General features: G+C 43.3%; 1 protein-coding gene across 2 annotated transcripts in view; it reads right to left on the bottom strand.

The window, feature by feature from the left end:
* Nucleotides 1-24307, bottom strand: part of PRR16 (proline rich 16) — a 447233-nt gene extending 422926 nt beyond the window's left edge. For both annotated transcript variants that reach the window (XM_040344076.1, XM_040344085.1), the window contains exon 1: nucleotides 23729-24307. In XM_040344076.1, the coding sequence (XP_040200010.1) occupies nucleotides 23729-23872 (144 nt within the window). In that variant the 5' untranslated portion in view covers nucleotides 23873-24307. The remainder of the gene's footprint in view (nucleotides 1-23728) is intronic.
* Nucleotides 24308-27763: the final 3456 nt, after the last annotated feature.

Raw genomic sequence — 27763 nt, 5'->3', positions numbered from 1 at the left:
AAACTGATAATGGTGCACTGATGGGCACTGATAATGCTGCACTGATAATCTGCACTGATGAACACTGATGATGTGGCACTGATGGGCACTGATAGGCAGCACTAATGGGCACTGATGAGGCTTTACTGATGATCACTGAGGAGGCTGCACTGATGGGCACTGATAATGGTGCAGTGATGAGCACTGATGAGGCAGTTCTGATAATCTGCACTGATGGACACCTATGATGTGGCACTGATGGGCACTGATGAGACTGCACCGATATGCAGCACTGATGAGAACTGATAGGCACTCCTAAGAGGGGCTGATGGGGACTAATAGGCCACACTAGTGTGCACTGATGAGCTTCACTGATAGGCACTGATGGGGCGGAATAGATAATCAGGGCACTGATAATCAGTGCCCTGATTATCAGTGTAAACAGTGGGCTGACAGGCTTGCCAGTTATCAGTACTTCTTTCCTCACACAGACACAGCACGTGAGAAAAGGACTAATAACCGCCAAGTCTGTTTACTTGTGATCAGCTCTGATTGGACACAGCTGACCACATGGTAAAGGTCCGCTGTGATTAGCCCTTTGCCTTGATCAGTGATGAGTTGTGTCCAAAGGACACAGTGGTCACAGAGCATGCTGGATGCATGGCTCAGGGGGCGAGGTTCTGGGAGGAAGCCTATGGACACCCTCCCAGAACTATAGTGCCATGCTGTAGCCATCTTTTTGCTATAGAGTGGTACTAAAATGGGTAGATCACATTTGCATCTAGAATATTATAGTTCCTTTTAAATTACCAATTAAGTTTGGGCTTTCATTCAATATATTCTGTTATGTCAAAAAAGGCTTAAAGCTGCGTGCTTATTGCTGAGAGGACCATGGAAAGCACTTTTGCTTACCTGATCCACTGCTCCTGCAGGCTCCTCCCAGCATCTTTTATCCTGTACTCCAGCAGTCTAAGGTCCTCTGATTTGATCTAGATTCTAGACTAATGCAGAGCCCATAGCCCTGCATTGGATGTGAGGATGCCGAAGTACAGTCCACCGGAGGGGGGGGGGGGATCAGATAAGCGGAATTTTCACTTTTGAATGGAACTCCGCTTTAAGTAAAAGTGCTTTTCCCATCCTATAAATGAGCAATTACATCCAATACCCTTATTTAAGGAGTGTTTACTTGAAATAATGTATATACACAATTTTTTAATACATAAAGTGAAAATCATATATATTCAAAATACCATACATAAAAGTCAAATTCAAAATAGAAAGATAGCTAAATACTCCATAAAGTGCCCAGAAATGCAGGCAATAGATTCCTCCTTCCACTGCTGTGTGAATGACCAGACTGTGATAAAACAACCAGTGATAATTCCCAAAGAAGGTCAGCCTGCAATAATACTTGACTCACTGTTATTGGAAGGTCTAATAGCACTTTATACTACACCCCAGCTGACACCACTGCTTAAAGAATTGGACAACAGGCAATCTGATTCATATGGAATCCCAAAAGACATAAGACAAATAGACTTGAAATAGGGAAATGCCATAAAAGTGCTTTAACCACTTAAGCCCCGGACCTTTAGGCAGCTAAATGTCCAGGCCAGTTTTTGCGATTCGGCACTGCAACGCTTTAACAGACAATTGCGCAGTCGTGCGACGTGGCTCCCAAACAAAATTTACGTCCTTTTTTTCCCACAAATAGAGCTTTCTCTTGGTGGTATTTGATCACCTCTGCGGTTTTTATTTTTTGCGCTATAAACAAAAATAGAACGACAATTTTGAAAAAAATGCAATATTTTTTACTTTTTGCTATAATAAATATCCCCCAAAAACATATATAACATTTTTTTTTTCTCAGTTTAGGCCGATACGTATTCTTCTACCTATTTTTGGTAAAAAAAAATGCAATAATCGTTTATCGATAGGTTTGCGCAAAATTTATAGCGTTTACAAAATAGGGGATAGTTTTATTGCATTTTTATTATTATTTTTTTTTTACTACTAATGGCGGCGATCAGCGATTTTTTTCGTGACTGCGAAATTATGGCGGACACTTCGGACAATTTTGACACATTTTTGGGACCATTGTCATTTTCACAGCAAAAAATGCATTTAAATTGCATTGTTTATTGTGAAAATGACAGTTGCAGTTTGGGAGTTAACCACAGAGGGCGCTGAAGGAGTTATGTTTCACCTAGTGTGTGTTTAGAACTGTAGGGGGGTGTGGCTGTAGGTCTGACGTCATCGATCGTGTCTCCCTATAAAAAGGATCACTCGATCGATGCAGCCGACACAGTGAAGCACGTGTTTACATACGGCTCACCCCGTTCTTCAGCTCCGGGGAGCGATCACGAGGGGGCGGCTAGAAACGAATAGCCGCGCCCTCATCCCGGATCACTCCCTGAGGCTTACCGATCGGACCCCCGACCCGCGGAAAGGCAGCGACGTGCGGGCACGTCGTTCTGCCTGTCCGTGTCATTTTGCCGATGTATATGTACATGCGGCGGTCGTTAAGCGGTTAAAGAGGAGGTCCACCCATTTTTTTTTTCAAAGCCAGCAGCTACAAAAACTGCAGCTGTTGCCTTTTTAAAAATGGACACTTACCTGTTCAGCGCGCCTGCAATAACGGCAGCCGAGGCTGAGCAATCGATCATCTCTCAGTTGCCCCCGCCGACATCCTCGGCTGCCCAGTTCCCTACTGCGCATGCGCGAGCCACGCCGTGCGCCCTCACTGGTCCCCGCTGTCTCCTGGGACCAGGGTGTTTCCCAGAAGACAGCGGGGGGTGACGCAAAGCTGTGTGACTCCTGCAGCAGTCTATTCCTCGAAGTGGGTGCAAATACCTGTATTATACAGGTATCTGCACCCCCTCCCCCTGAAAGGTGCCAAATGTAACACCGGAGGGGGGGGAGGGTTCCGAAAAGCAGAGGTTTACTTTTAGTGCGGACGTCCTCTTTAATGCTCAATAAATATAAACATTTCTCTCCCATAGGCAGAGACCACATCAGTGCATCCAATCGGCTGCAAATACATAATTACACCACAGCACTCCAGCAATCCCATAACTCAGTAGGGTTGATTTACTAAAGGCAAATAGAATGTGCACTTTACAATTGCTCCAAAGCTTAGTCAACTAGGTAAGGCTTCACTTTGCAAAGAATACCCAGTTATGTGCAAGGAAAATAAAAAAAAAAATTTTTTTGCTTGCAGAGGATTGGATGATGGAAGTCAACAGAGCTTCTGCTCATTTACTAAGCTCTGGAGCAACTGCATTTGCAGAGTGCACATTCTCTTTGCCTTTAGTAAATCAACCCCAGTGTGTCTAAGCATAATAATATCAGGAGAACCCACCCTACACGGCTTTCTCAGAAGCCAAATGCAAGGAAGGACTTTTTCGTTTTCTGGAGTTCAGCTTTAACTGAACTTAAAGGAGTTGCTGAAATGACTGTTTACAGGGTATAGAGACATAATAGTTAACTGATTCCTTTTAAAAACAATTAAAAATAGATAAAAACCAATCATATAATGTACCTACAGTTTCTAGTTTCGTTTTTGCATGTTGTTTCCTGCTTCTCTGATGTACAGAGCCACAGAGCCAATACAGGGCAGTGATGGTTTGGAAAACGAAACTGATTGGTGTTGAGGGGTTTAAAACACACAGTAATCACACCTCCTTGATTAGTGACCACAGAGGGAAAGCTCCCAGCACTGTGGTGATCAGGAAACAGACAACCAGGAAGTGTGGAGATCAGAGAAGAATTACACCAACTTGAGAACAATGACGAACAATGAGGACATGAAAACAGCACTGCATTAAGGTAAAGGAAGCTATTAAGATATAAAAAAAAATTCCTTTACAAACCCTTTAACATCCACCATTTTTTTTTATATAATCATGCAAGCATTTGGTAAGTTTATCATTCTTGGCCTTATGTCTAGTGTCTAGTGGGATCCATATATGAGCTCCTTCGCAGGCAGCCAGGTTTCTGAGGACATCTTGGCAAAGATCCTGGATGACGATGAAGAAACTTAGAGGTAGAGCCGTCTCAGCTTTTTCATACTGAAATTCATCCAATACAGCAGACAATAAACACGATACAGGATGATTGAATGTCTGTTGTGAATGACACTGGTTCTAATTGAATTCAAAATGACAATGTTATGGGGAATCACACTAAAAAGTGTAGTTACTGTATTTCTCAAAAGGTGAAGTTAGCCTGTAGAAATGTAAATACTGCATGAGAAGATTATCTGCTTCTGCTCTTGTATCATTTTACCCCACATGACCAATTTTTACATTACCACTATAGGCCTGATTATTCCCTGAACGATGCTGTTACGAAAATAACAAAGTAATGTTTGGGGGACAAACTACGCCTTTTGGCAATATTGTCTTTCAAAAACGATATTAAAAATGCTTTTATTTTTCCCTTTTTGACCAGTGTTAGTATAAAAACAAATAGGGAGAGAGAAAGTTGCCGCTCAAGGCAGATACGTCTTTGTGATAATGCTCCTCACAGCAACCACAGGTGCAGGCCATGCATATAGCAAGGTGGAAAAAAGGACATTTTTCTGGATAGCCGCATTACAAACAATCGTTTCCTTTATTGGTAAAATCAGAAGAAGCACTGCAAGCTACAGCAAACTGCTCATAGCTTGATTAAACACTAAGTATAGTGTGAAACGCGTCAGCTGTCCAGTTTGCTGTGGCTTGTAGTGCTTCTGATTTTACCAATAAAGGCAACGATTGTTTGGAAAAAATTCCAAAAAAAATTGTAAATAAAATGTATACATTTTATTCTAAATTAAAAATTTATTCTAAATTCACTTCCAGACTAGGTGTTTTTTGGCACTTTTTGTTTACATATAAAAATCTGTATTTTTTGCTAGAAAATTACTTAGAACCCTCAAACATTATATATTTCTTTAAAGCAGAGGCCATATAGAATAAAATGGCAGTCATTGGCGGTCCCCTCCCTCTGCTTATAAAAGCAGTCCAGTGGCTAGTCAGCTACTAGAATTGTTTTTACAAGACCACTGGCTCTAAAAAATGGTGCAGGCATCATCCGAGTATAACCACCGAAAGTCCAGCTACGCACAGGTACGTTGCTGGTCCAGAAGTGGGTATCCTATTTAAAAATGTCAATAAAACATAGAATCTGCTACAAAGCATGTCAAACTTATTTGCAAATTAAAAAATACATTTTAATTCTATAATGCTGTTCCATTTTTAATGTGACACCGAAAAACGTAACAAACAAAACAAATGAATATGAAAATAACATTTAAATATTAACAGTAAGAAAATAGAAATAATAATAAAAAAAGAATATTAGCAAAGGGAAGAAAAGGAGAAAGGAGTAAATTAGGGCTGGTTGGGTTTAACCACTTAAGGACCCCTTCACACGATATACATCGGCAGAATGGCACGGCTGGGCACAATCACGTACCTGTACGTGTCTCTTTAAGCCCAGCCGTGGGGTTGCGAGCGCTCGCGACCCCGTCCGAAGCTCCATAACCATGCCCGCGGGACCCACGGACCCGATCACCGCCGGTGTCCCGCGATCGGTCACCGGAGCTGTAGAACGGGGAGAAGTGTGTGTAAACACACCTTCCCCGTTCTTCATTGTGGCAGTGTCAGTGATCGTCTGTTCCCTGATATAGGGAAAGACGATCACTGACGTCACATGTCCAGCCCCGACCCCCGCCCCCCTACAGTTAGAAACACATATGAGGTCACACATAACCCCTACAGTGCCCCCTAGTGGTTAACTCCTAAACTGCAAGTGTCATTTTCACAGTAAACAGTGTATTTTTATAGCATTTTTTGCTGTGAAAATGACAATGGTCCCAAAAATGTGTCAAAATTGTCCGATGTGTCCGCCATAATGTCGCAGTCACGAAAAAAATCGCTGATCGCCGCCATTAGTAGTAAAAAAAATTGATTAATAAAAATGCAATAAAACTATCCCCTATTATGTAAACACTACAAATTTAGCGCAAACCAATCGATAAACGCTTATTGCGATTTTTTTACCAAAAATAGGTAGAAGAATACGTATCGGCCTAAACTGAGGAAAAAAAAGTTTTATGATATATTTTTGGGGGATATTTATTATAGAAAAAAGTAAAAAATATAGATTTTTTTTCAAAATTGTCGCTTTATTTTTGTTTATAGCGCAAAAAAGAAAAATCACAGAGGTGATCAAATATCACCAAAAGAAAGCTCTTTGTGGGAAAAAAGGGAAGCCAATTTTGTTTGGGAGCCATGTCGCACGACCGTGCAATTGTCAGTTAAAGCGACGCAGTGCCGAATCGCAAAAAGGGGCAAAGTCCTTAACTTGCATAATGGTCCGGGTCTTAAGTGGTTAAGTAAGGGCTAATAAATGGTTTAAAAAGAAAACATTTGATTACAATATTTTTATTTTACTTGTAAGGTTTCTTTAATGCATGACAAAACCCCTGTTTTTAATGCATACTGTTAGACAGGTTAATTGGCTGTTGTGCGAGCTGGTCGGTAAGTAGGCTTGGTTTTTCCCTGGGCATTCCCCAGGTTTTGTTGTTATCTGCTTTAGCCTTCCAATGCCACTTACTGCTATGGCCAGCTATAGATGGGGCGGTGGACACGTTTATGGTGCTTGTATTAGTCCAGCAGCGCACCAACACCTTTGCAGCCATTGTGCTACATGCTGGGTGTTTGGTGTGCTCCTGTACCTTTAACCACTTCCCGGCGGCCGTACGACTATTGACGGCCGCAGGGTGGTTCTACTTCTCTGAGGCGACGTCAATTGACGTCCGCCCCTTTGCTCGTTCCCCGCGCGCGCTCCCGAGCGCGCAGCGGGGAACTGCTGTGCTGGCCGTGTCCCTTGGACACAGCCAATCACAGATCGCCGTGAACGGCCAATCGGAGTGGCCGTTTCCTAGGCGATCTGTGCGGCCAATGAGAGATGATCTCATATGTTTACATATGAGATCATTTCTCATTGCCGGCTCTCGCAGACAGCGGTGCTGTCAGGGAGAGAGGAGACGGATCTGTGTCTCTTGTACATAGAGACACAGATCGGTCACCCCCCCCCCAGTCACCCCCATTCCCCCACAGTTAGAACACTAATATTAGGGTACACATTTAACCCCTTCCTCACCCCCTAGTGTTAACCCCTTCCCTGCCAGTCACATTTATACTGTAATTAGTGCATATTTATAGCACTGATTGCAGTATAAATGTGAATGGTGCCAAAAATGTGTCAAAAGTGTCCGATGTGTCCGCCATAATGTCGCAGTCGCAATAAAAATCGCAGATCGCCGCCATTACTAGTAAAAAAAAAATAATAAAAAAAAAAAATTCTGTCCCTTATTTTGTAGGCGCTATAACTTTTGCGCAAACCAGTAGCTTATTTTATTTTTTTTTTACTAAAAATATGTAGAATACGTATCGGCCTAGACTGAGGATAAAAAAATTTTAAAAAAAAAATTGAGCTATTTATTATAGCAACAAGTAAAAAATATATATATTTTTTTCAAAATTGTCGCTCTATTTTTGTTTATAGCGCAAAAAATAAAAACCGCAGAGGTGATCAAATACCACCAAAAGAAAGCTCTATTTGTGGGAAAAAAAGGACGTCAATTTTGTTTGGGAGCCACGTCGCACGACCGCGCAATTGTCAGTTAAAGCAACGCAGAGCCGAATCGCAAAAAGTCCTCTGGGCAGGAAGGGGGTTTAAGTGCCCAGTAAGGAAGTGGTTAAGGAGGGGTGGCTCCCCTTCAGTCCACCTGCCCTGATCTATACATTAGAATGCATGTGCCTCCATTGTGGGGACACTCATTGTTTAGTGTTAGGACCACAGATTACAGGGTGCCTTGGCTCACGCATGTGTTTGCAAATGCGTGCGGACAAAACCCCTGTTTTTACGCATACTGTTAGACAGGTTAATTGGTTGTTCTGCAGGCTGGTCGGTAAGCAGGCTTGGTTTTTCTCTGGGCATTCCCCAGGTTTTGTTGTTATGTTTAATGCATGTCATATGTAATGATAGATGGGTTTTTTACACTTTCAAGTGAAGTCGCTGTAGATCTGAGGGGGACATGCAAAGAAAAAGAAAAAACAGCATTTTAGCTTGCACATGATTGAATAATAAAATCAGCAGAGCGTCTCCTCCCCTGAGATCTGCAGTGACTGCACTTCCAAGCGCACTTGTAGTGGAAAGTGGATTTGCCTTTCGTAAATAAACACCATTGTGTTACTCAATGACACTTGCAGGTAAACTGTAAATGCAATATTACAAAGGAGCAGCTGAATTTTGATTGCTGTCATTGCTATGTATTACAAAGCAATACCTAGCTAATTTTGACAGCCAGAATTACCAGCAATAGCTGTGTGGGGAGTGGGGGTGAACGTAGGAGATACATCCTAAAAATGTTGCTGAAGTTTTTTAAGGACAAATCTCCAATGTTTAAAATCCTCAGGTGGTTATGATCACTTAAAGGGTAACTCCACTTTCATGGGGGAAAAAAATAGCAAATAAGGAAAAAATAATATAGCACATACAATTGCAACCCTAATCATATTGTAATGGAATGTTATTAAAAATGACTAGGGCTGTTACTGATCAAAATTTTTGTGTTCGATTAATCACATTTTTTTTAATCGATTAATCGACTAATTTTGATTAATTATAAAGCACATACAGATCCAACTACTTTTAGCTGATCTTCTTGCAGGCTGATTCCCAGTGCAGCTACCAACCACTGGAAAAATGGATAGCAGGATACAAAAAACACACAAAGGCAGTGCTCGATGGGAATAGCATTAAAACTTTTATAGTCTTCAAGTAGGTAACCAAATACATATTGCACTGGAGATAAAATCGATGTAGCTACATAAACTGTAAAAATGGTGCGAGTAATACCAAACAGTAGCAAAAGCAGTCATAAAAGCATGTAGCTAAGTATGATACTGGTATAAAAATGTGTATATCGATACCACTGCTGAATCCAGATGAGGAGGGGTTAACATCAATCCGTCGGCATGTAGATGTCATGTGAAGTAAACTACCACAACTACCAGTGGATAGTTGTAGAATCCCAGGTTGATAAAGAGAAGTGTAACAGCCCTTGCGTGTGGCAGATAGTAAGGTCCCGCCGGCATGCAGATATGAAGGCACAGCAAAGGAGCCCTTCAGATGGACACGGGAAGCCCCGCCGGTGTCCGTGACTTCACCGGATCTCCGACCGAACTCCCCGAAGGCCCGAAAGCCGGCAGAGAGGCGAGTAGCAATCAAAATAATTTTGATCGATCAAAAAAATTAAAGATTAATCGATGAATTAATAGTTAATTTCCACAGCCCTAGAAATGACCTTTTCTTTTCAATCTGAAGCCACTGCAATTTACTGAGAATGCATTGCAATATGGCTACCTGGAGTTGTTCTGTACACACCACTCCCCAGAAACATAATTTCCTGCTTGTGTGATTGGCTTACCAATTTTCTCAGAAGTCTGCCTAAGATACAAGTCAGATTTCAGGCATCCCCTGCAACAAAAATGTAATTTTCGGAGAGATACGTTCAATAGGAGAACATCTAAAGCATGGGTCTTCAAACTACGGCCCTCCAGTTGTTCAGGAACTACAATTCCCATCATGCCTAGTCATGTCTGTGAATGTCAGTGTGTTACAATGCCTAATGGGATTTGTAGTTCTACAACAGCTGGAGGGCCGTAGTTTGAAGACCCATGATCTAAAGAAGACCTGGGCAAACTACGGCCCGCGGGCCGTATACGGCCCGGCGGACCTTTTAATCCGGCCCACCCCCGCCGCCGCTGCCACGTTAATCACCGCGGCGGGGAACATAACAGACAGCGTTCGTTTGAACAGCTGTTTTCCCCGCCGCGCATAGACACTCCCCCTTGGACGGATCTGTCCAATCGCGAGCAAGGGGGAGTCACATAGACACTCCCCCTTGCTCGCGATTGGACAGATCCGTCCAAGGGGGAGTGTCTATGGCATAGACACTTCCCCTTGGACGGATCTGTCCAATCGCGAGCAAGGGGGAGTCACATAGACACTCCCCCTTGCTCGCGATTGGACAGATCCGTCCAAGGGGGAGTGTCTATGCGCAGCGGGGAAAACAGCTGTTCAAACTAACGCTGTCTGTTATGTTCCCCGCCGCGGTGATAACAGTAGGCAGGGCCGGGAGGGGTCACTGTGCCCATCACACGCAGCCACTTGTGCCAACACACGCAGCCACTTGTGCCAACACACGCAGCCACTTGTGCCAACACACGCAGCCACTTTGCCACCATAAATTGTCGCCACTGTGCCAATCACACGTAGCCACTGTGCCAATCACATGCAGCCACTGTGCCCATCAAACGCAGCCACTGTGCCAATCACACGCAGCCACTGTGCCAATCACATGCAGCCACTGTGCCCATCAAACGCAGCCACTGTGCCCATCAAACGCAGCCACTGTGCCCATCAAACGCAGCCACTGTGCCAATCACACGCAGTCACTGTGCCAATCACACGCAGCCACTGTGCCAATCACACGCAGCCACTGTGCCCATCAAACGCAGCCACTGTGCCAATCACACGCAGCCACTGTGCAATCAATTGTTGCCACTGTTCCCAAACACAGCCACTGTGCCAATCACACGCAGCCACTGTGCCAATCACACGCAGCCACTGTGCCAATTACACGCAGCCACTGTGCCAATCACACGCAGCCACTGTGCCAATCACACGCAGCCACTGTTCCCATCAAACGCAGCCACTGTGCCAATCACACGCAGCCACTGTGCAATCAATTGTTGCCACTGTTCCCAAACACAGCCACTGTGCCAATCACATGCAGCCACTGTGCCAATCACATGCAGCCACTGTGCCAATCACACGCAGCCACTGTGCCCATCAAACGCAGCCACTGTGCCCATCAAACGCAGCCACTGTGCCATCACATGCAGCCACTGTGCCAACACACGCAGCCACTGTGCCCATCAAACGCAGCCACTGTGCCCATCAAACACAGCCACTGTGCCAACACACGCAGCCACTGTCCCATCAATTGTCGCCACTGTGCCCATCAAACGCAACCACTGTGCCATCACACGCAGCCACTGTGCCATCACATACAGCCACTGTTTAATCAATTGTTATTGATTAAACAGTGGCTGCCTGTCCCCAGCGTCTGTCCCCCTCCTGTGTCATGTCCCCAGCGTCTGTCCCCCTCCTGTGTCATGTCCCCAGCATCTGTCCCCCTCCTGTGTCATGTCCCCAGCGTCTGTCCCCCTCCTGTGTCATGTCCCCAGCGTCTGTCCCCCTCCTGTGTCATGTCCCCAGCGTCTGTCCCCCTCCTGTGTCATGTCCCCAGCGTCTGTCCCCCTCCTGTGTCATGTCCCCAGCGTCTGTCTCCCTCCTGTGTCATGTCCCCAGCGTCTGTCCCCCTCCTGTGTCATGTCCCCAGCCTCTGTCCCCCTCCTGTGTCATGTCCCCAGCGTCTGTCCCCCTCCTGTGTCATGTCCCCAGCGTCTGTCCCCCTCCTGTGTCATGTCCCCAGCCTCTGTCCCCCTCTTGTGTCATGTCCCCAGCCTCTGTCCCCCTCCTGTGCCATGTCCCCAGCCTCTGTCCCCCTCCTGTGTCATGTCCCCAGCGTCTGTCCCCCTCCTGTGTCATGTCCCCAGCCTCTGTCCCCCTCCTGTGTCATGTCCCCAGCCTCTGTCCCCCTCCTGTGCCATGTCCCCAGCCTCTGTCCCCCTCCTGTGCCATGTCCCCAGCCTCTGTCCCCCTCCTGTGTCATGTCCCCAGCCTCTGTCCCCCTCCTGTGCCATGTCCCCAGCCTCTGTCCCCCTCCTGTGCCATGTCCCCAGCCTCTGTCCACCTCCTGTGCCATGTCCCCAGCCTCTGTCCCCCTCCTGTGTCATGTCCCCAGCCTCTGTCCCCCTCCTGTGTCATGTCCCCAGCCTCTGTCCCCCTCCTGTGTCATGTCCCCAGCCTCTGTCCCCCTCCTGTGCCATGTCCCCAGCCTCTGTCCCCCTCCTGTGTCATGTCCCCAGCCTCTGTCCCCCTCCTGTGTCATGTCCCCAGCCACTGTCCCCCTCCTGTGTCATGTCCCCAGCCTCTGCCCCCCTTCTGTGTCATGTCCCCAGCCTCTGTCCCCCTCCTGTGCCATGTCCCCAGCCTCTGTCCCCCTCCTGTGCCATGTCCCCAGCCTCTGTCCCCCTCCTGTGCCATGTCCCCAGCCTCTGTCCCCCTCCTGTGCCAGGTCCCCAGCCTCTGTCCCCCTCCTGTGTCAGGTCCCCAGCCTCTGTCCCCCTCCTGTGTCATGTCCCCAGCCTCTGTCCCCCTCCTGTGTCATGTCCCCAGCCTCTGTCCCCCTCCTGTGCCATGTCCCCAGCCTCTGTCCCCCTCCTGTGCCATGTCCCAAGCCTCTGTCCCCCTCCTGTGTCATGTCCCCAGCCTCTGTCCCCCTCCTGTGTCATGTCCCCAGCCTCTGTCCCCCTCCCGTGTCATGTCCCCAGCCTCTGTCCCCCTCCTGTGCCATGTCCCCAGCCTCTGTCCCCCTCCTGTGCCATGTCCCCAGCCTCTGTCCCCCTCCTGTGTCATGTCCCCAGCCTCTGTCCCCCTCCTGTGTCATGTCCCCAGCCTCTGTCCCCCTCCTGTGTCTTGTCCCCAGCCTCTGTCCCCCTCCTGTGTCATGTCCCCAGCCTCTGTTCCCCTCCTGTGCCAAGTCCCCAGCCTCTGTCCCCCAGTTTTCCAACAATGATATTTACTGCTTTTTATAAAGAAATACAATTCATTTTATGCAGTATTGAGTTTAGCCTTTTGGCCTGGCCCTCCAAAATATTTTTAGTTTCTCATGTGGCCCCATCGAAAAAATAATTGCCCACCCCTGATCTAAAGGGATGCAGGCCCAGCATATTTCCTCATTAGTGCCCTGCAGCTGCACACCTGACAGTTAATTATGAAACCACCCCCATTAGTAAAGAGGCACAGACAGACACACATGGATTTCTTCAGAATAACAAAAGGTAGGAATCCTTGCAATGTACATAGATCACCCAGAGGGGAATGTTTTTTTCTCAACAAAAGTGGAGTTACGCTTTAAGCTGGCCATACATGACTCGGACTGAACGAAAAAACTGAACCAATTCCCCCATCCACAAAATCGAGTTGGATATCGTAATCCTCCTCTCTGTGTCATTGTATTCTGACAGCGGGGCTCCCCCACCATAGACTGGCTGTAGCACTCATCGAAGAAAATTTTTCCAGCGAGACGATTCATGAGAAGTTGATTGATTGAATTCTCATGAATGGAAAAGGCCATAGATGGATCGAAATTCAGATGGTCCCTGCTGAACCAGCCGACTATGGGCAGATTTAGAGAACTTAGAAAGCAAGTCACCTAATGGCCTCCGCCCTTCTTCTTGGTAAGTAAAGAAGCATTATTACCTCTGTCATGTAAGCAGGAAGGAAACTTTATGTAAAAAACAAAAACAAAAAATCTTTTGGTCAACTTTTAAATCATATGTTTAACCATTTGCATACTGGCCACTTTCATCCCCTTCCTGCTTAGGCCAATTTTCAGCTTTCAGCGCTGTCGCACTTTAAGTGACAATTGCACTGTCATGCAGCACTGTACCCATAAGAGGTTGCACTTACAGGCATTGATAGGTTGCACTGATGGGCACTGATGAGGTGGCACTGATAGGTGACACTGATGGGCGCTAATAGGCAGCACTTATGAATACTGAACAGCAGCACTGATAGACAGCACTTATAGGCACTGTTGGAGCTGCACCGGTAATCAGGACACTGATCTACACCATGCCATGATTATCTGTGTAGATTTCCCTTTTCACACTTGGCGGATACCGGCTCTCTCCTTTCCTCACAGAATCTTAATTATTGAAAACCATGTTCACTCATCATTTTTCCATCATCATTTCTCCTTTCATTCACATTAACTGTAAAGGAAATATGTTATAGGGGAAATATATGGGCTGTCACTGCAGGCCTTCTTCTGAAAATGCGAGTTGCTTGAAGTCAGGCCTCGTACACACGACCAGTTTCCTCGGCAGAATCCATCAAGAAACTTGGTGGGAGAGTTTTTTTGCAGAGGAAACTGGTCGTGTGTACGTTTTTCATCGAGGAAACTGTCGAGGAACTCGTCGAGCCAAAAAGAGAGCAAGTTCTCTTTTTCCTCGACGGGAGTCAAATTAACTCGTCGAGTTCCTCGTCGGGCTGGTTTCCGACGAGGAACTCGAGCGTGTGTATGCTAAGGAACCCTCGCTGGCTCATAATAAAGTATGAGACGGGAGTAAAAGTAGCATTTGTAATGGAGAGAACACATTTTTAAAGTTGTAACAGACTCAGGCCCCGTACACACGACCGAGTTTCTCGGCAGAATTCAGCGAGAAACTCGATCGGAGCCGCATTCTGCCAAGAAACCCGGTCGTGTGTACACTTTTGGCCGAGGAAGCCGACGAGGATCTCGTCGGGCCAAATAGAGAACATGTTCTCTATTTCCTCGTTATTCAATGGGAAATTTCGGCTCGCCGAGATCCTCGGCGGCTTCACAAGGAACTCGACGAGCAAAACCATGTGTTTTGCCCGTCGAGTTTCTCGGACGTGTGTATGGGGCCTGAAAAGTGCAAATAGTCTCTTACCAAACTTTTACTTAACACGCAAACACATGAGATTAGCAAAAGCAGCCCCAAGAGTTCTACAAGTGGAATCGAACTTTCACTGCCGTCCTATGTGTTGTAGTCACCGCGTTTGAGAATGAGAAGATTTTGTCTTGACTGTGTGCACGCAAAGCAAGCTTGTCGAGTTCCTCGACAAGCCTAACAAGGAACTCGATGAGGAAAATGATGTGTTTCGCCCGACGAGTTACTCGGTCGTGTGTACGAGGCCTCAGTATGTGCATCACACATCAGGAACAAAATGTCACAAGTCAAGTCAGTTCACTCAAAAGTCCCCGATTTGCATACTTGTTTGGATCAGTCAGGAAATCAACCTTTTCCAAAGTTTGGGTCAAAAATAGAAAGTTACCTGTTCTCTATAGTACAGATTTATTAATTATATGCCTAAAACTATTATGGCAAAACGTTGGTTAACACTGTAAAATGTAACAAATGACCTGCTGTGAATGCAACATATTTCTGATAAAATTACTTTTTGCAATAGCAAAAAAATTACTCTAGGGGTCCCTTATGTTCTGAAATATACTTTTGTAAAGCAGCAATAACTTAGGCAGGTATATAATACAAATAAATCTATGTATAGCTCACGCATCTCTGCCACATGTTTAGAAAATAATCAGTATACCAAAGTTCTACTCCCTTAACTAAGATAGCACAGGCAGTTGAAGAAGGCCATTGGTATTGAGCTTGAAAAATAAAATAACTTTCAAATAACTTTTTTTTTTTATTATCCTGTCACTTATAGTTACTCTGCTGATTCTATAACGGAATCTGTAACATATTATATACCTGTATATAAAGTATAAAGTATACAGCACTCTTTTTAGTTTTAGAAAAAGTTGGGGTAAATTCGAACCGCTGTCAAGTTTTATTACTGCCTGTGTCCTCACTGAGGGGATTTACTCTGACCATTGTCATTGGAACAGAAATTATAGAAAACCAACATTTTAAAGGTGTCATCAGAAAAGGAGGTTTGGGTAAATCTTCCACTGGGACAGCTGTCCTTATTATAATTGTCTACGAATGGAGTAACCCTTACTTTCTGGAGATTTTTCTCCCACATCAAGTGGGTTTTCTGAGAAAATAACTAATGGAAAATCTTCCCAATGGGATGTAGACAAGAAATAACAATTACCTGAAAGGATTTAACATTTTCTTACTTTATCCAAAACAAAAAAAGATTTTGGCTATACATACAGGTAAAAGGTAAATTGTATGTAAAAAAAAAAAAAAAAAAAAATCACAAACACCCACATCATGGGCGCTGATCCCAGTCAACTCCCTTAGATTATTAAAGGGATTTATGTTTTTTTTTTTTATTTATTAATAACAAACACGTGTAGTTCGTTTTGCACAGAGTTGCCCCGATCCTCATCATCTGGGGTCCCTCGGCGGCTGTTTCGGCTCCTCCCCGCAAGAGCTAACCTCCCTCTGGGAAGCGCTCTTCCAAGGGGGTTAGCTTGCGGGCGCGCCCCTGTGTTATACAGTCGGCGGCCATAGCCGCCGATTGTATCACTCGGCCCGCCCCCCAACGAGCTGCGTCATTGATTTGATTGACAGCAGCGGAAGCCAATGGCTTTCAATGGCTGCGCTGCTATCAATCATCCAATAAAGAGCCAACTAAAGCTCGGTGAAAGCAACGCAGGATCACGCTCGAGAAGATTTGGGTCTCAGGTGAGTAAAACTGGTGCTGGGGGGGGGGATGGGCAGTGACGGCAAGGTGTTTTTTCACCTTAATGCACAAAGCTTTACAACCCCTTTAAGCTCATTCCCCAAACTATTGATGCCACTGATCCTTGGGCTTCATAACACTCGCTGGGGGAGTTATTGGTGAAAGAGTTAACTTCCCTCACCCAGATCCCTCCGTTACCCATCTTCCTTTTCCCCTCATTTCTCCACACCCTTCTCCCTTTTTTTTTACCCTTTCCTCTTTTTCATCTCTTTTTTTCCTCATTTCTATTTTAAGCTAATTATCCCAGCCACCCACCAATGACTCTATGTTTGTTCATTCTTCCCTCTTTTTCTGTCCCCTCTTTTGTTCCAAAACTACAGCTCACTTTACACTTTCTATGAATATTACTTGGTGTAGTTTCCTTGACAAGCTTCAGAATGTTGACCACAGAGATTACGCTTGCCCTTGTCAAGGTCTTTGAACATCAACAGATTTTACATGCATTTATTATGCTGAGCATTGTTTCTACAAATGTTACTGAAAATTTTTACTGATGATTGTATTCACTGCACCTTTGTGCATTCCTAGGCCCTAGACCCATGTATCTACATCTATTTTCTAATAAAATATTTGTGGTATTAAAAATCACATACAATCATGTGCACTTTGTATTTATTCTTTATTCGACAGGAACAACTGTGCCAGAGGCAGGGCTTTTTTTCAGGGGAACTCAGTTCCACCACCTCTGGCTCAGACTCTTTGGTGGCTGCTCACCACAATCACTTGTAAACACAGAAGTCTGGTTTCTGTGTATACAAGTGACAGCTTTGCACTCTGTGTGTAGCCACCTGAACTCTGCACTCTGTATGTAATGCAATCCTGGTATTTAATGCCCCTTTAAAACCCTTCTACTGTTTGTGAAATCTGAACAGGTCGTGGTTGAGTTCCTGCACCTATTTTCTGAGAAAAAAAGCTCTGGCCAGAGGATACAAATAATTTCCAACAGGTGCGTGGATCTGGAGTTATAGGTGTATATATGTATATATATATGTGTATGTATATGTATATATATGTATGTATATATATATATATATATATACATATATATATATATATATATATATATATATAGATGAGTAGGAACCATTTTTGTACTTATGCACAATAACCAATTCATGTACAAAATGCCCATACACAGGACATGGACTTTTTTACCTGTTTATATTAAAGTGCACCCAAAAATAAAACAGGCAAATTGCTGTATAGTGCAGGATAGCTACTGAAATGTATATTTTCCACAGTGCTCAGATGTTTCCAAACTTTGCAGCAAGAACTATTGAAATCTAGGGGGACTTAATCTTTGTATTTAATTCTGGACATCTGTAGGGCTAATAAACAAGTTATTATCAAACTGGAGAGTACAAAATTTCATCCGTGCATGGTAGCCAATCAGCTTCTAACTTCAGCTTGCTCAATTAAAGTGGAGGTTCCGCGGTCCGTCGTTTTTTTTTCTTTATATTTATTCAATGGTGTTCCTGATTACATTTTAGTACTCACTAGTTTGGCGCTGTAAATCATCCCCCGTCCGTTTTCGTATGAAATATTAACTTTTAAAAAACGATCTTTCCATTTTCCATTTTGCTTGTGGGCATTGTGAAGCCCACAAGCACGGACTTCTGGGATGCGGTGAATGCGCGTCACCACTCTATCTCGCGCACTCACAGTCAACACTTCCTATTGCCATCTATTCAACTGTGTGCCCTGATTTAAGATGGCGGAATTGGATTCGCCCTCGTCACGTGATTGGCTTGATGAGTCACGTGACGAGTGAAATCCCGAGAGATTTCGCTGGACGGCATTACACATTGTCTCCTGGGAATGATGACACTGCTCCCAGGAGACATCCCAGCAAACACAGTGGCGTCGGGAGAAAACAGCATAAACGCCCACTCCCGCGGGAGGAAAACCTGGAAGTGCATCTTACAGACATCTGAATCGGGGTAATTAAAACAGCACTATAAAAAATATTAGCCATATGTGTTTGTATATAGTGCAATGATAAAGTTGCTATTTTGGGTGAACCTCCGCTTTAAGCTTTGACAAAAACAAACAAACTAGAAGCTGATTGGTTTCTATGCAGAGCTGCACCAGTTTTTGCAAATCAAGTACTGTATCTGTCAGCTCATCCTAATAACTCCAACACACTATGAGAATATGGCTACTATGATCCCATGCTGTTATAGAAATGGGGTTGGATTATACATTCTTTAAAATGATTTACTTTTGTAAGTCACCTGGCCAGTGGTAAAGGCTATGCAATGCACTATAGGTGTTCATAATGCCTGGGGACCAAAAGATTCACAAACTTCACAAATTCCAAGGGATCTCTGCAAACGCATGGTAGTACTGATCCCAAACCTCATCCCTACTTGTAAACTACATAAAGAACCGGTTCTGCTATAAATGCAGGCAAGAACCATTTCTCAGATGAGGCCCCCTTACAGCATGCACTAAGATTATAATCTAAGGTTTTTTCTCATCCTAGGAACCTGAAAATAACTTTATAAGCATTAGAGGCGATTGCAAGTTTTGGATGATGGTAAATTAAGACTAAATTTAATATTTGGAAATTTCATTGTTGTGTTTGGTGGTCAGAATTCCTAAAACTTTTAGAATGGCCCAAAGGCTGCTTCAAATGCTGTCTGCCTTTTATCTGCTTCTGCCATTGCCAGTGCACCCTTGACTGCCAATGCCACCTGGCCTTCCCTTCTTTCTTGGTTTCCCTGGTAGAACTTTTAAGGAAATGGCTCAGTTTGTCCAATTGTCCCATCAGCCAGTGCTATCAGGAGCTTCCAAAACCATACTCTGTAATACAGACTTATTTTGAGTTTTTTTAGGGAAATTCCAGTGACTTTAAAGAGGCTTATAGTCTGGAAATTCTGAATTTTGGAGGATTTTTTTTTTTTTTTTTTTTAATGGATGACCCATGACTGATAGTTAACACATATAACTTTAAGGCACACTACCCTTCATTTAAGGCTTGCTGTGTTGAGCTTTTATAAGTCTCCATTCAGTAAAATTAAATGAGATGGTTAATGCACCTAAAATCCCGCAGGCAGGATTTTTTATAACATGTTAAGGTAGCACATTCACCTACTGAAAGCAGCATTTTTCTCCTCATATCCATGTATTTTGCCTGCTTTGGAAAACAGCCTGAAATACATGACAGTACATATGGCAGGACCAACACCTTTCTATAATACATGTTTTGTAAAAGAAATAGGTAGGTAGTGGTTAAACCCTTAAGATGTCTGCCCCCAATGTAAATATACTCTAAGTGTATTTTAATGCCCATGTTCTGACAATTGTGCCATGCAGTTATGAAGCTTTTGCCACTTATGCTCTTAAAATTACATAATTTTCCTGTGATAAATGAATGTCACTTCCCCTATTGTAAGGAGCACTTGCCATGGTGTCATTTGTGAGCTGAGAGATAAAAGCTCAAAGTTAGTATGCAAATAACTCCTGCAGGCATTTTTAAACTGTCAGTTCTTTGTCTTTAACTAGATGTGTAGTTTCCTTTACACAAAGAACCAAAAAAATAGAATGGAAGATTAGTGAATTCAATCTGCAATCTAGTCTAAGTCACTTCTGATGTCTAATCTGCTTCGGGAAGTGATGCTCCAATCACAATTACAGTTGGTTTTACCAGAATATCTCTCAAATCTTTCTTGAACAAATATATTTCAAAGAACAGTGAAAAAAAGAGAGAAATCAATTCTAATTTAATTATTTGCCTCTGACATTCAAATGTGGGACGAAAAACTTAATCAGCTATTGCTTTCAGGATGATTACACAGTGAATCACAAAAACTGGAGAAAATGAATGCAGCATATGTTCAAAATAAATGTTTCTGATTCATACTTTTCCATTCTCAAACCATTTGTGTCACAGTGAGAGAAAGAATAGAATACTTTGACATTTTGTTATTAGTTATAATCCGATTGATGGTATTATGCCATTACAATGTGCATATATAAGCAAATAAACATTTATCTGAATGCCAAGCTTCATTTCCAGAAAAGTGGCTGATGAGACAAGACTTCTTGTGGAGGTGACTTACAGCAGTGTTTCTCAACTCCAGTCCTCAAGGCGCCCCAACAGGTCATGTTTTCAGGCTTTCCATTATTTTGCACAGGTGATTAGATCAGTTTCAATGCCTTAAGCCTCGTACACATGACCGAGGAACTCGACGGGCGAAACACATCGTTTTGCTCGTCGAGTTCCTTGTTAGGCTGTCGAGGATCTCGGCGAGCCAAATTTCTCCATTCCCGTTGAGGAAAAAGAAGACATTCTTTTTGGCTCGACGAGATCCTCGACAGTTTCCTCATCGAAAAGTGTACACACGGCCGGTTTCCTCTGCAAAAATAAAAAAAACAGCAAGTTTCTTGCTGGTTTTTACCGAGAAACTCGGTCGTGTGTACGATGCTTTAGTAATTACCACAGCCATTTCATCTGAGGGAAATCCTTAAAACATGACCTGTTGGGGCGCCTTGAGGACTGGAGTTGAGAAACACTGACTTAGGCCCCGTACACACGACCGAGTTTCTCGGCAGAATTCAGCCAGAAACTCGATCGGAGCTGAATTCTGCCGAGAAACCCGGCGTGTGTACACTTTCGGCCGAGGAAGCCGACGAGTTCCTCGTCGAGCCAAATAGAGAACATGTTCTCTATTTCCTCGTTGTTCAATGAGGAAAGTTGGCTCGCCGAGAACCACGACGGCTTCACACAGAACTCAACGAGCAAAACGATGAGTTTTGCCCGTCGAGTTCCTCGGACGTGTGTACGGGGCCTTACAGTACCAGCGGGTGTGGACGTAGGCTAGCACCATAATAATGGGTTTGCATCAAGGATCCAATAAAACTAGTTAAATTATCCACATAGAAATAGTGGTTAGCTGTACACACTGATTTCCTTACCATTAGTAAACCTCATATGTTCTAGCCAACTACATTTTTGTCCAAATACAGTATATGTAGGTGGTTACCTTTTCTTTGCAAGGCCAGTTACAATGATGATTAAGGTATAACTTTCAGGGGTACAGTTGTCCCAGGTCGATGGGGAAAGGGGACAAACCAGCCTCCTTTTTAATAATTAGCTGTGTGCTGGCATTGTATTCTACAGAATGAATCACATTTTCTAAGCTTCTCTTTTGGTCAAGTTTCCAATGGTCCACTGAGGAAGATAAAACTTTATTATGCTGTATTTTGGAGACAAGCCGTCCTGGGTTGCAGGTAGTGTTTTGCACCCTTTCTGTTTCTTTTAGTTCAACCTTTGAAGTATAATGCTATTGCTGCATCAATAATGATGTCATTTATTGTGGGGGCCTCCCCATTTCATTAGTGGTGCAAGTGCAGGGCCTAGGGGCCTAGGTACAGTTGTACCCCATGTCCTTGCCATCACTGCGCATGACATTCACATAGCTATTACCCTTCTGACATTACCATATTGCCCTTCATATACCTTCCCTAAAGCCACATGTCCTACTTCTTCAGTGAAATCCCCATTGTTGCTGTCACACAATTAAATGCCAAGACATTGCTCTGTCAAAATAAAGACCTGTTGCAGTCAGCTCGGAGAGGAAGCTGAACACTCTATAAAATGAATGCCTGTCTTATATAAATGGCAAACAAAGGATTATCAGTCAAAGTACAAAATCTTTCCAGTAGAATTTCAGTGCATAATCCAACCATCTGTCGACCAGTTGTGGAGCAAAATTATGATTTAGTGAATTGCTTTAAAAAAAACCTTAGCTGTATTGTAGCTACATTTATCTGCCATTGACATTATCTACCGAGCTACATTATGTCTGCTTTTAAACCACAAGGAATCTGACACTTGCCACTGGCAAGGCAAACATGTTTCCTCAGATCATGCACAAGACAGTTAGACCTTTTCCTTTGCCTTCCCCTTAATCACGTCATGCAATTATTAAGAGAAGATCTATTTTTTTTTTTAATCTTAGCACTTACATAATTACTTTTCCGAACCACTGGCACCAAATCCACAAATGTAACCATTGTGCTTTATATTATCATACATTATTTCAGAAGCTGACTCATTCTCTCTAAAAAAAAAAAAATGCCTCCAGAAAATGCCGTAGTGATTTGTTCTGAGCATCAGAATTGTTAATTTCATCACATGTTTGGGGGCTTTCAAACACATATTTTCCTTATCTGAGCATGGCAGGTCTGCCTTCCTTTTTCTTCAGCTCTAGCAGTCTGAAACAAGATATGTCATTGTATTTTATAGAAAACATCAACCCATCTATTTTTCAAGTGTATGATTTAAGTAGCATAAGCAGTAACACAAGAGAACACAATAGAGCGTAAAAACCAATACTCCCATCTCAGGTAAACAACAAGAACTGTGAATGTTTTTAATCTTAAAGTTTTATTGGAAGCCAATGCTTGCTAAACAGTCTTAATTGTAACAACATCCCTTTTATGGATTAAGTTTAAGCAGTGCGGTACAAATTACTGATTTACGCAAAGGCGCTTTCAGCATGAAATATCTCACAGCAGCCTCCTTCCATTCCAGCAGGACACATCTCCTCCTTGCTGAATGGAATTTGAAATCCATTAATAAAAAAAAAGTCATTGATACTCGGAGCAATGGGTGGATTGCACAGCCACACTTTTTTAGTAAGACGCCGGGATAGGACGCAAAAATCGAAACGTATCAGTTCTTATGTGTGTCTATAGGACACATCTGTGTTGCACACATCAGTAATCAGTGGATTACACAGTTAGTCATTCAGGAAGACAGGAATCATATGCATATCTAAGAAATGCTCACTGCAGCTAGCATCTTCTGCTATACAAGTGCAAGCAATATGAAAACCTGGCTGGATGGAGAACATGCATGATGCTAATCACTTTACTTTCAGCAAACGTATAGCCTTCTGCTATACAAGTACAAGCAATATGAATACCTGGCTGGATGGAGAACATGCATGATGCTAATCACTTTACTTTCAGCAAACGTATAGCCTTCTGCTATACAAGTGCAAGCAATATGAAAACCTGGCTGGATGGAGAACATGCATGATGCTAATCACTTTACTTTCAGCAAATGTATAGCCTTCTGCGAACAGTCCTGTTACATACTCCCATTCACAGAAACCCAACCTGGGCAAAGACAAGAAATGTTAACCAATGCACGCCTTGGCAATACTGGCAGGACAGGAGGTAGCTGCTTGTGTTTGATAGTTAGGTGAGAGTTTTTAGAACATCTGTATTCTTCTCTCTGCTTGGCTGAGCCTAGCATTATGCTTTCAGCCCCCAATCGCCCCCATGCCTTTGATTGCCTTACCTCCTTAAGTTCCTTAGCTACATCCTTCAAGTCTCCCAGGACTAATTCCAAATCATCCACAATATTCTTGATCTGTTCTTTCACCTTGGCTTTGGAGGATGTCCCCTCTGTCGGCGAGGATGTCCCCTTAGACTTTGCTGACATGCTGCAGTCCAACTCAAGGGAGCTTTATTAGAGGGTGACCGGCTGCAGCCCTCTCTGAGCGGCTGTCTCCCCGCATTTTCTTTCTCAGATCTCCCTCTTTCTCCTCTTTTTCCTCTCCCTGTTTACACAGTGCCATGAACTCCAACACAACTGCTCAGGGAATGGGCTGCAGACTAGTGGCGACTGCCGAGCGGTGCCTGCGTCACAACGCTTTGCTAAATCAAGGGAAGAAAAAGTGCAAGATCCCAAAGTTCACCGTATGACATGAGACACCCTGTTTTAGCAACGCCTAAATATCCATTGACTTTTTTCAACGGTGACAGTCACATCCTCTCATTCTGCGTGCTACTCTATACTCAGCAGCACGCCTACTGCTTGTTACTTGCTGCTTGCTTCACACACACACTCGCTCTGCTCAGTTCTACGCTCCTGCATTACCGTATTTCTCATACTAATACAGCACTGGCATTACTATGCATTACCAAAGGGACCAGTGATAACAGGCAGATTTTTTTTTTCCCTGTCACTCACATGAAGCACGCATTATGATTCATATGCTCCCAACTAAAACATATAAAACACACTCCAAAAAAAAAGAAGAAGAAGAAGCATAATCCCAACATGTTTTATACCACGTCAATAAAGAGCATCCATCATTTGTCATTTTACAAACTCTTGTCTCCAATTCAATCTAGCAATAGCTAATGGTTTGTGATAGTTCATTAGCTTGGCTAGGAAAACATACTTCCCTGTTATGCCGTATGCAGTGAAGCAGTGGGAGGTGAAGATGTCAGTAAAAAAGAATCCCCAGGGAGGCTGAAGGGTCGTTCATATAAGAAGGATGCAATCCTTTCATTCTTCAGAAAAGAAATATATAAATTGGAATAAAATGAAATTGAAGAGTGGCCGTGTCTCCTTTTTTACCTTCTTATTTTATAACCGTGCCTCAAGGGCTTTCTAAATTTATGACTCCTCGTTTATCAGGTTCAAATTAAATCAATAGTGAAACATGGCAACAGCTCTGCTTTATGGTTGTAGATGTGGGAAAGTCTCCTATATACAAAAAAAAAGAAAGAGATTGTTTGCTACAAAGCATCAGTGACAAGGTTCTTTTCCACTAGCCACAATGTGGTGTCAATTAAAATGCAATATGTATTGTGCAGTATTGTATGGCAAACAGTGTTTTTTTTTTTTTTTTTTTCAAGTGCTCTGGCTAAAGCTACCCACACACTTTACAATCTGATTGTACAATTGCCTTTAGATCTGCTAAAAACTACAGGCATACCCCACTTTTAAGTACACAATGGGGTTTATTTACTAAAGTTGGAAAGTGCAAAATCAGCCTCACTTCTTCATAGAAACCATGAGCTTCTTACCCCAGCTTGTTCAATTAAGCTTTGGTAATACAACCTGGAAGCTCATTGGTTCCTATGTAGAAGTGAGCCTGATTTTGCACTTTCCAGCTTTAGTAAATTAACCCCACTGTGTACTTAAAAGTGGGTTATGCCTGTATGTAGTACAAGGACCTGTCTGATTGAACACAAAGGGGGTTATTTTCAAAAGGCAAATCCACTTTGCACTACAAGTGCAAACTACAAGCAGTGCCGGCCCAAGACATTGCGCTGCCTGGGACCAAGAATGAAATGCTGCCCCCCCTAAAAAAAATCACGCCAACCAAAAGGCCCCCACATTCATTATTTTATATCATGATAACTAAAGGGCACCCGTCATGGCTCTATACATGTATAAAGGAGTATAAAGAGGACCTGTCATGGCTCTATACATGTAAAGGAATATCAAGAGGACCTGTCATGGCTCTATAAATGTATATAGGACTATAAAGAGTACTTGACATGGCTCTATACATGTATAAAGGAGTATAACGAGGGCCTGTCATGGCACTATAGATGTATAAAGAAGTATAAAGAGAACCTGTCATGGCTCTACACATGTATAAAGAAGTATAAAGAGGACCTGTCATGGCTCTAGACATGTATATAGAGGACCTGTCGAGACTCTTTACATGTAAAGGAATATAAAGAGGACCTGCCATGGCTCTATAAATGTATATAGGAGTATAAAGAGGACCTGTCATGGCTCTATACATGTATAAAGGAGTATAACGAGAACCTGTCATGGTTCTATAGATGTATAAAGAGGGCCTGTCATGGCTCTATACATGTATCCAGGAGTATAAAGGGACCTGTGAATTGCCGGCGGCCACAATGTCTTTTGCGCAAATGAATCAATGTACGCTAATTGTGGGTTTTTTTTGGTACCAAAAATATGTAGAAGAATACATATTGGCCTAAACTGAAGAAAATAGTTTATTTTTCAAAATTTGGGGGATATTTATTATAGCAAAAAGTAAAAAAATATATATATTTATAGCACAAAAAATAATTTTTATTTGGGTAGCGGAGCTGGCAGAACGGGCTGGCGGGCATCAGTATGCTGCCCCCCTAAAAGTGCTGCCTGGTACCCATGGTACCACCCGGTCCCATCATAGGGCCGGCCCTGACTACAAGTGCAAAGTGCACTTGAAATTGCACTGAAAGTGCAGTCGCTGTAAATCTGAGGGGTAAATCTGAAATGAGGGGAAGCTCTGCTGCTTTGATCATCCAATCATGTGAAACCTAAAATGCTGTTTTTTATGTTCCTTGCATGTCCCCCTCAGATTTACAGCGACTGCACTTCCAAGTGCACTTTCAGTGCAATTTCAAGTGCACTTTACACTTGTAGTTTGCAAATGTAGTGCAAAGTGGATATTGTATATCGTTTTGATAAATCTAAAGTTGATTGTACTAAAGGCAAATCCACTTTTCACTACAAGTGCAAACTACAAGTGCAAAGTGCACTTGAAACTGCCCTGGAAGTGCACTTGGAAGTGCAGTCGCTGTAGATCTGAGGGGGACATGCAAGGAAAATAAAAAACAGCATTTTAGCTTGCTCATTATCTCATAATAAAATCAGCAGAGCTTCCCCTCATTTCAGATCTACCCTCAGATTTACTGCGACTGCACTTCCAAGTGCACTTTCAGTGCAATTTCAAGTGCACTTTGCACTTGTAGTGCAAAGTGTATTTGCCTTTAGTAAATAACCCCCACCGTGTCTTTGCCTTTAGTAAATCAACCCCTGTGGGCACATATACCCCCTTCCTGCCCAGGCGAAAATTTCAGCTTTCGGCACTGTGACGCTTTGAATGACAATTGCGCGGTCGTACAACGTGGCTCCCAAACAAAATTGGCGTCCTTTTTTTCCCACAAATAGAGCTTTCTTTTGGTGGTATTTGATCACCTGTGCGGTTTTTATTTTTTGCGCTATAAATAAAAACAGAGCAACAATTTTGAAAAAAACACAATATTTTTTAGTTTTTGCTATAATAAATATCCCATTTTTACATTTTTCTTATTTTTTTTTCAGTTTAGTCCGATACGTATTCTTCGACATATTTTTGGTAAAAAACAATCGCAATAAGCGTATAGTGATTGGTTTGCGCAAACGTTATAACGCCTACAAAATAGGGGATAGAATTAGTACTTTTTTTTACTAGTAATGACGGGGATCTGCGATTTTTGTCACGACTGCAATATTACGGCGGACACATCGGACACTTTTGACACATTTTTGGGACCATTCACATTTATACAGCGAACATTGCTATAAAAATGCACTGGTTACTGTATAAATGTGACTGGCAGGGAAGGGGTTAACACTAGGGGGCATCAAGGGGTTAAATATGTACCCTGGGAGTGATTCTTACTGTGGGGGAAGGGGACTGACTGGGGGAGGTGACCGATGGTTGTACAAGGGACACACCATCGGTCTCCTCTCCCTGACAGGACATGGAGCTCTGTGTTTACACACACAGATCCACGTCCCTGGCTCTGT

This window comes from Rana temporaria, chromosome 1 (genome assembly GCF_905171775.1).
Source record: "Rana temporaria chromosome 1, aRanTem1.1, whole genome shotgun sequence".
In the NCBI taxonomy this organism is placed as follows: domain Eukaryota; kingdom Metazoa; phylum Chordata; class Amphibia; order Anura; family Ranidae; genus Rana; species Rana temporaria.
This window is presented reverse-complemented; position numbering and strand designations above follow the sequence as displayed.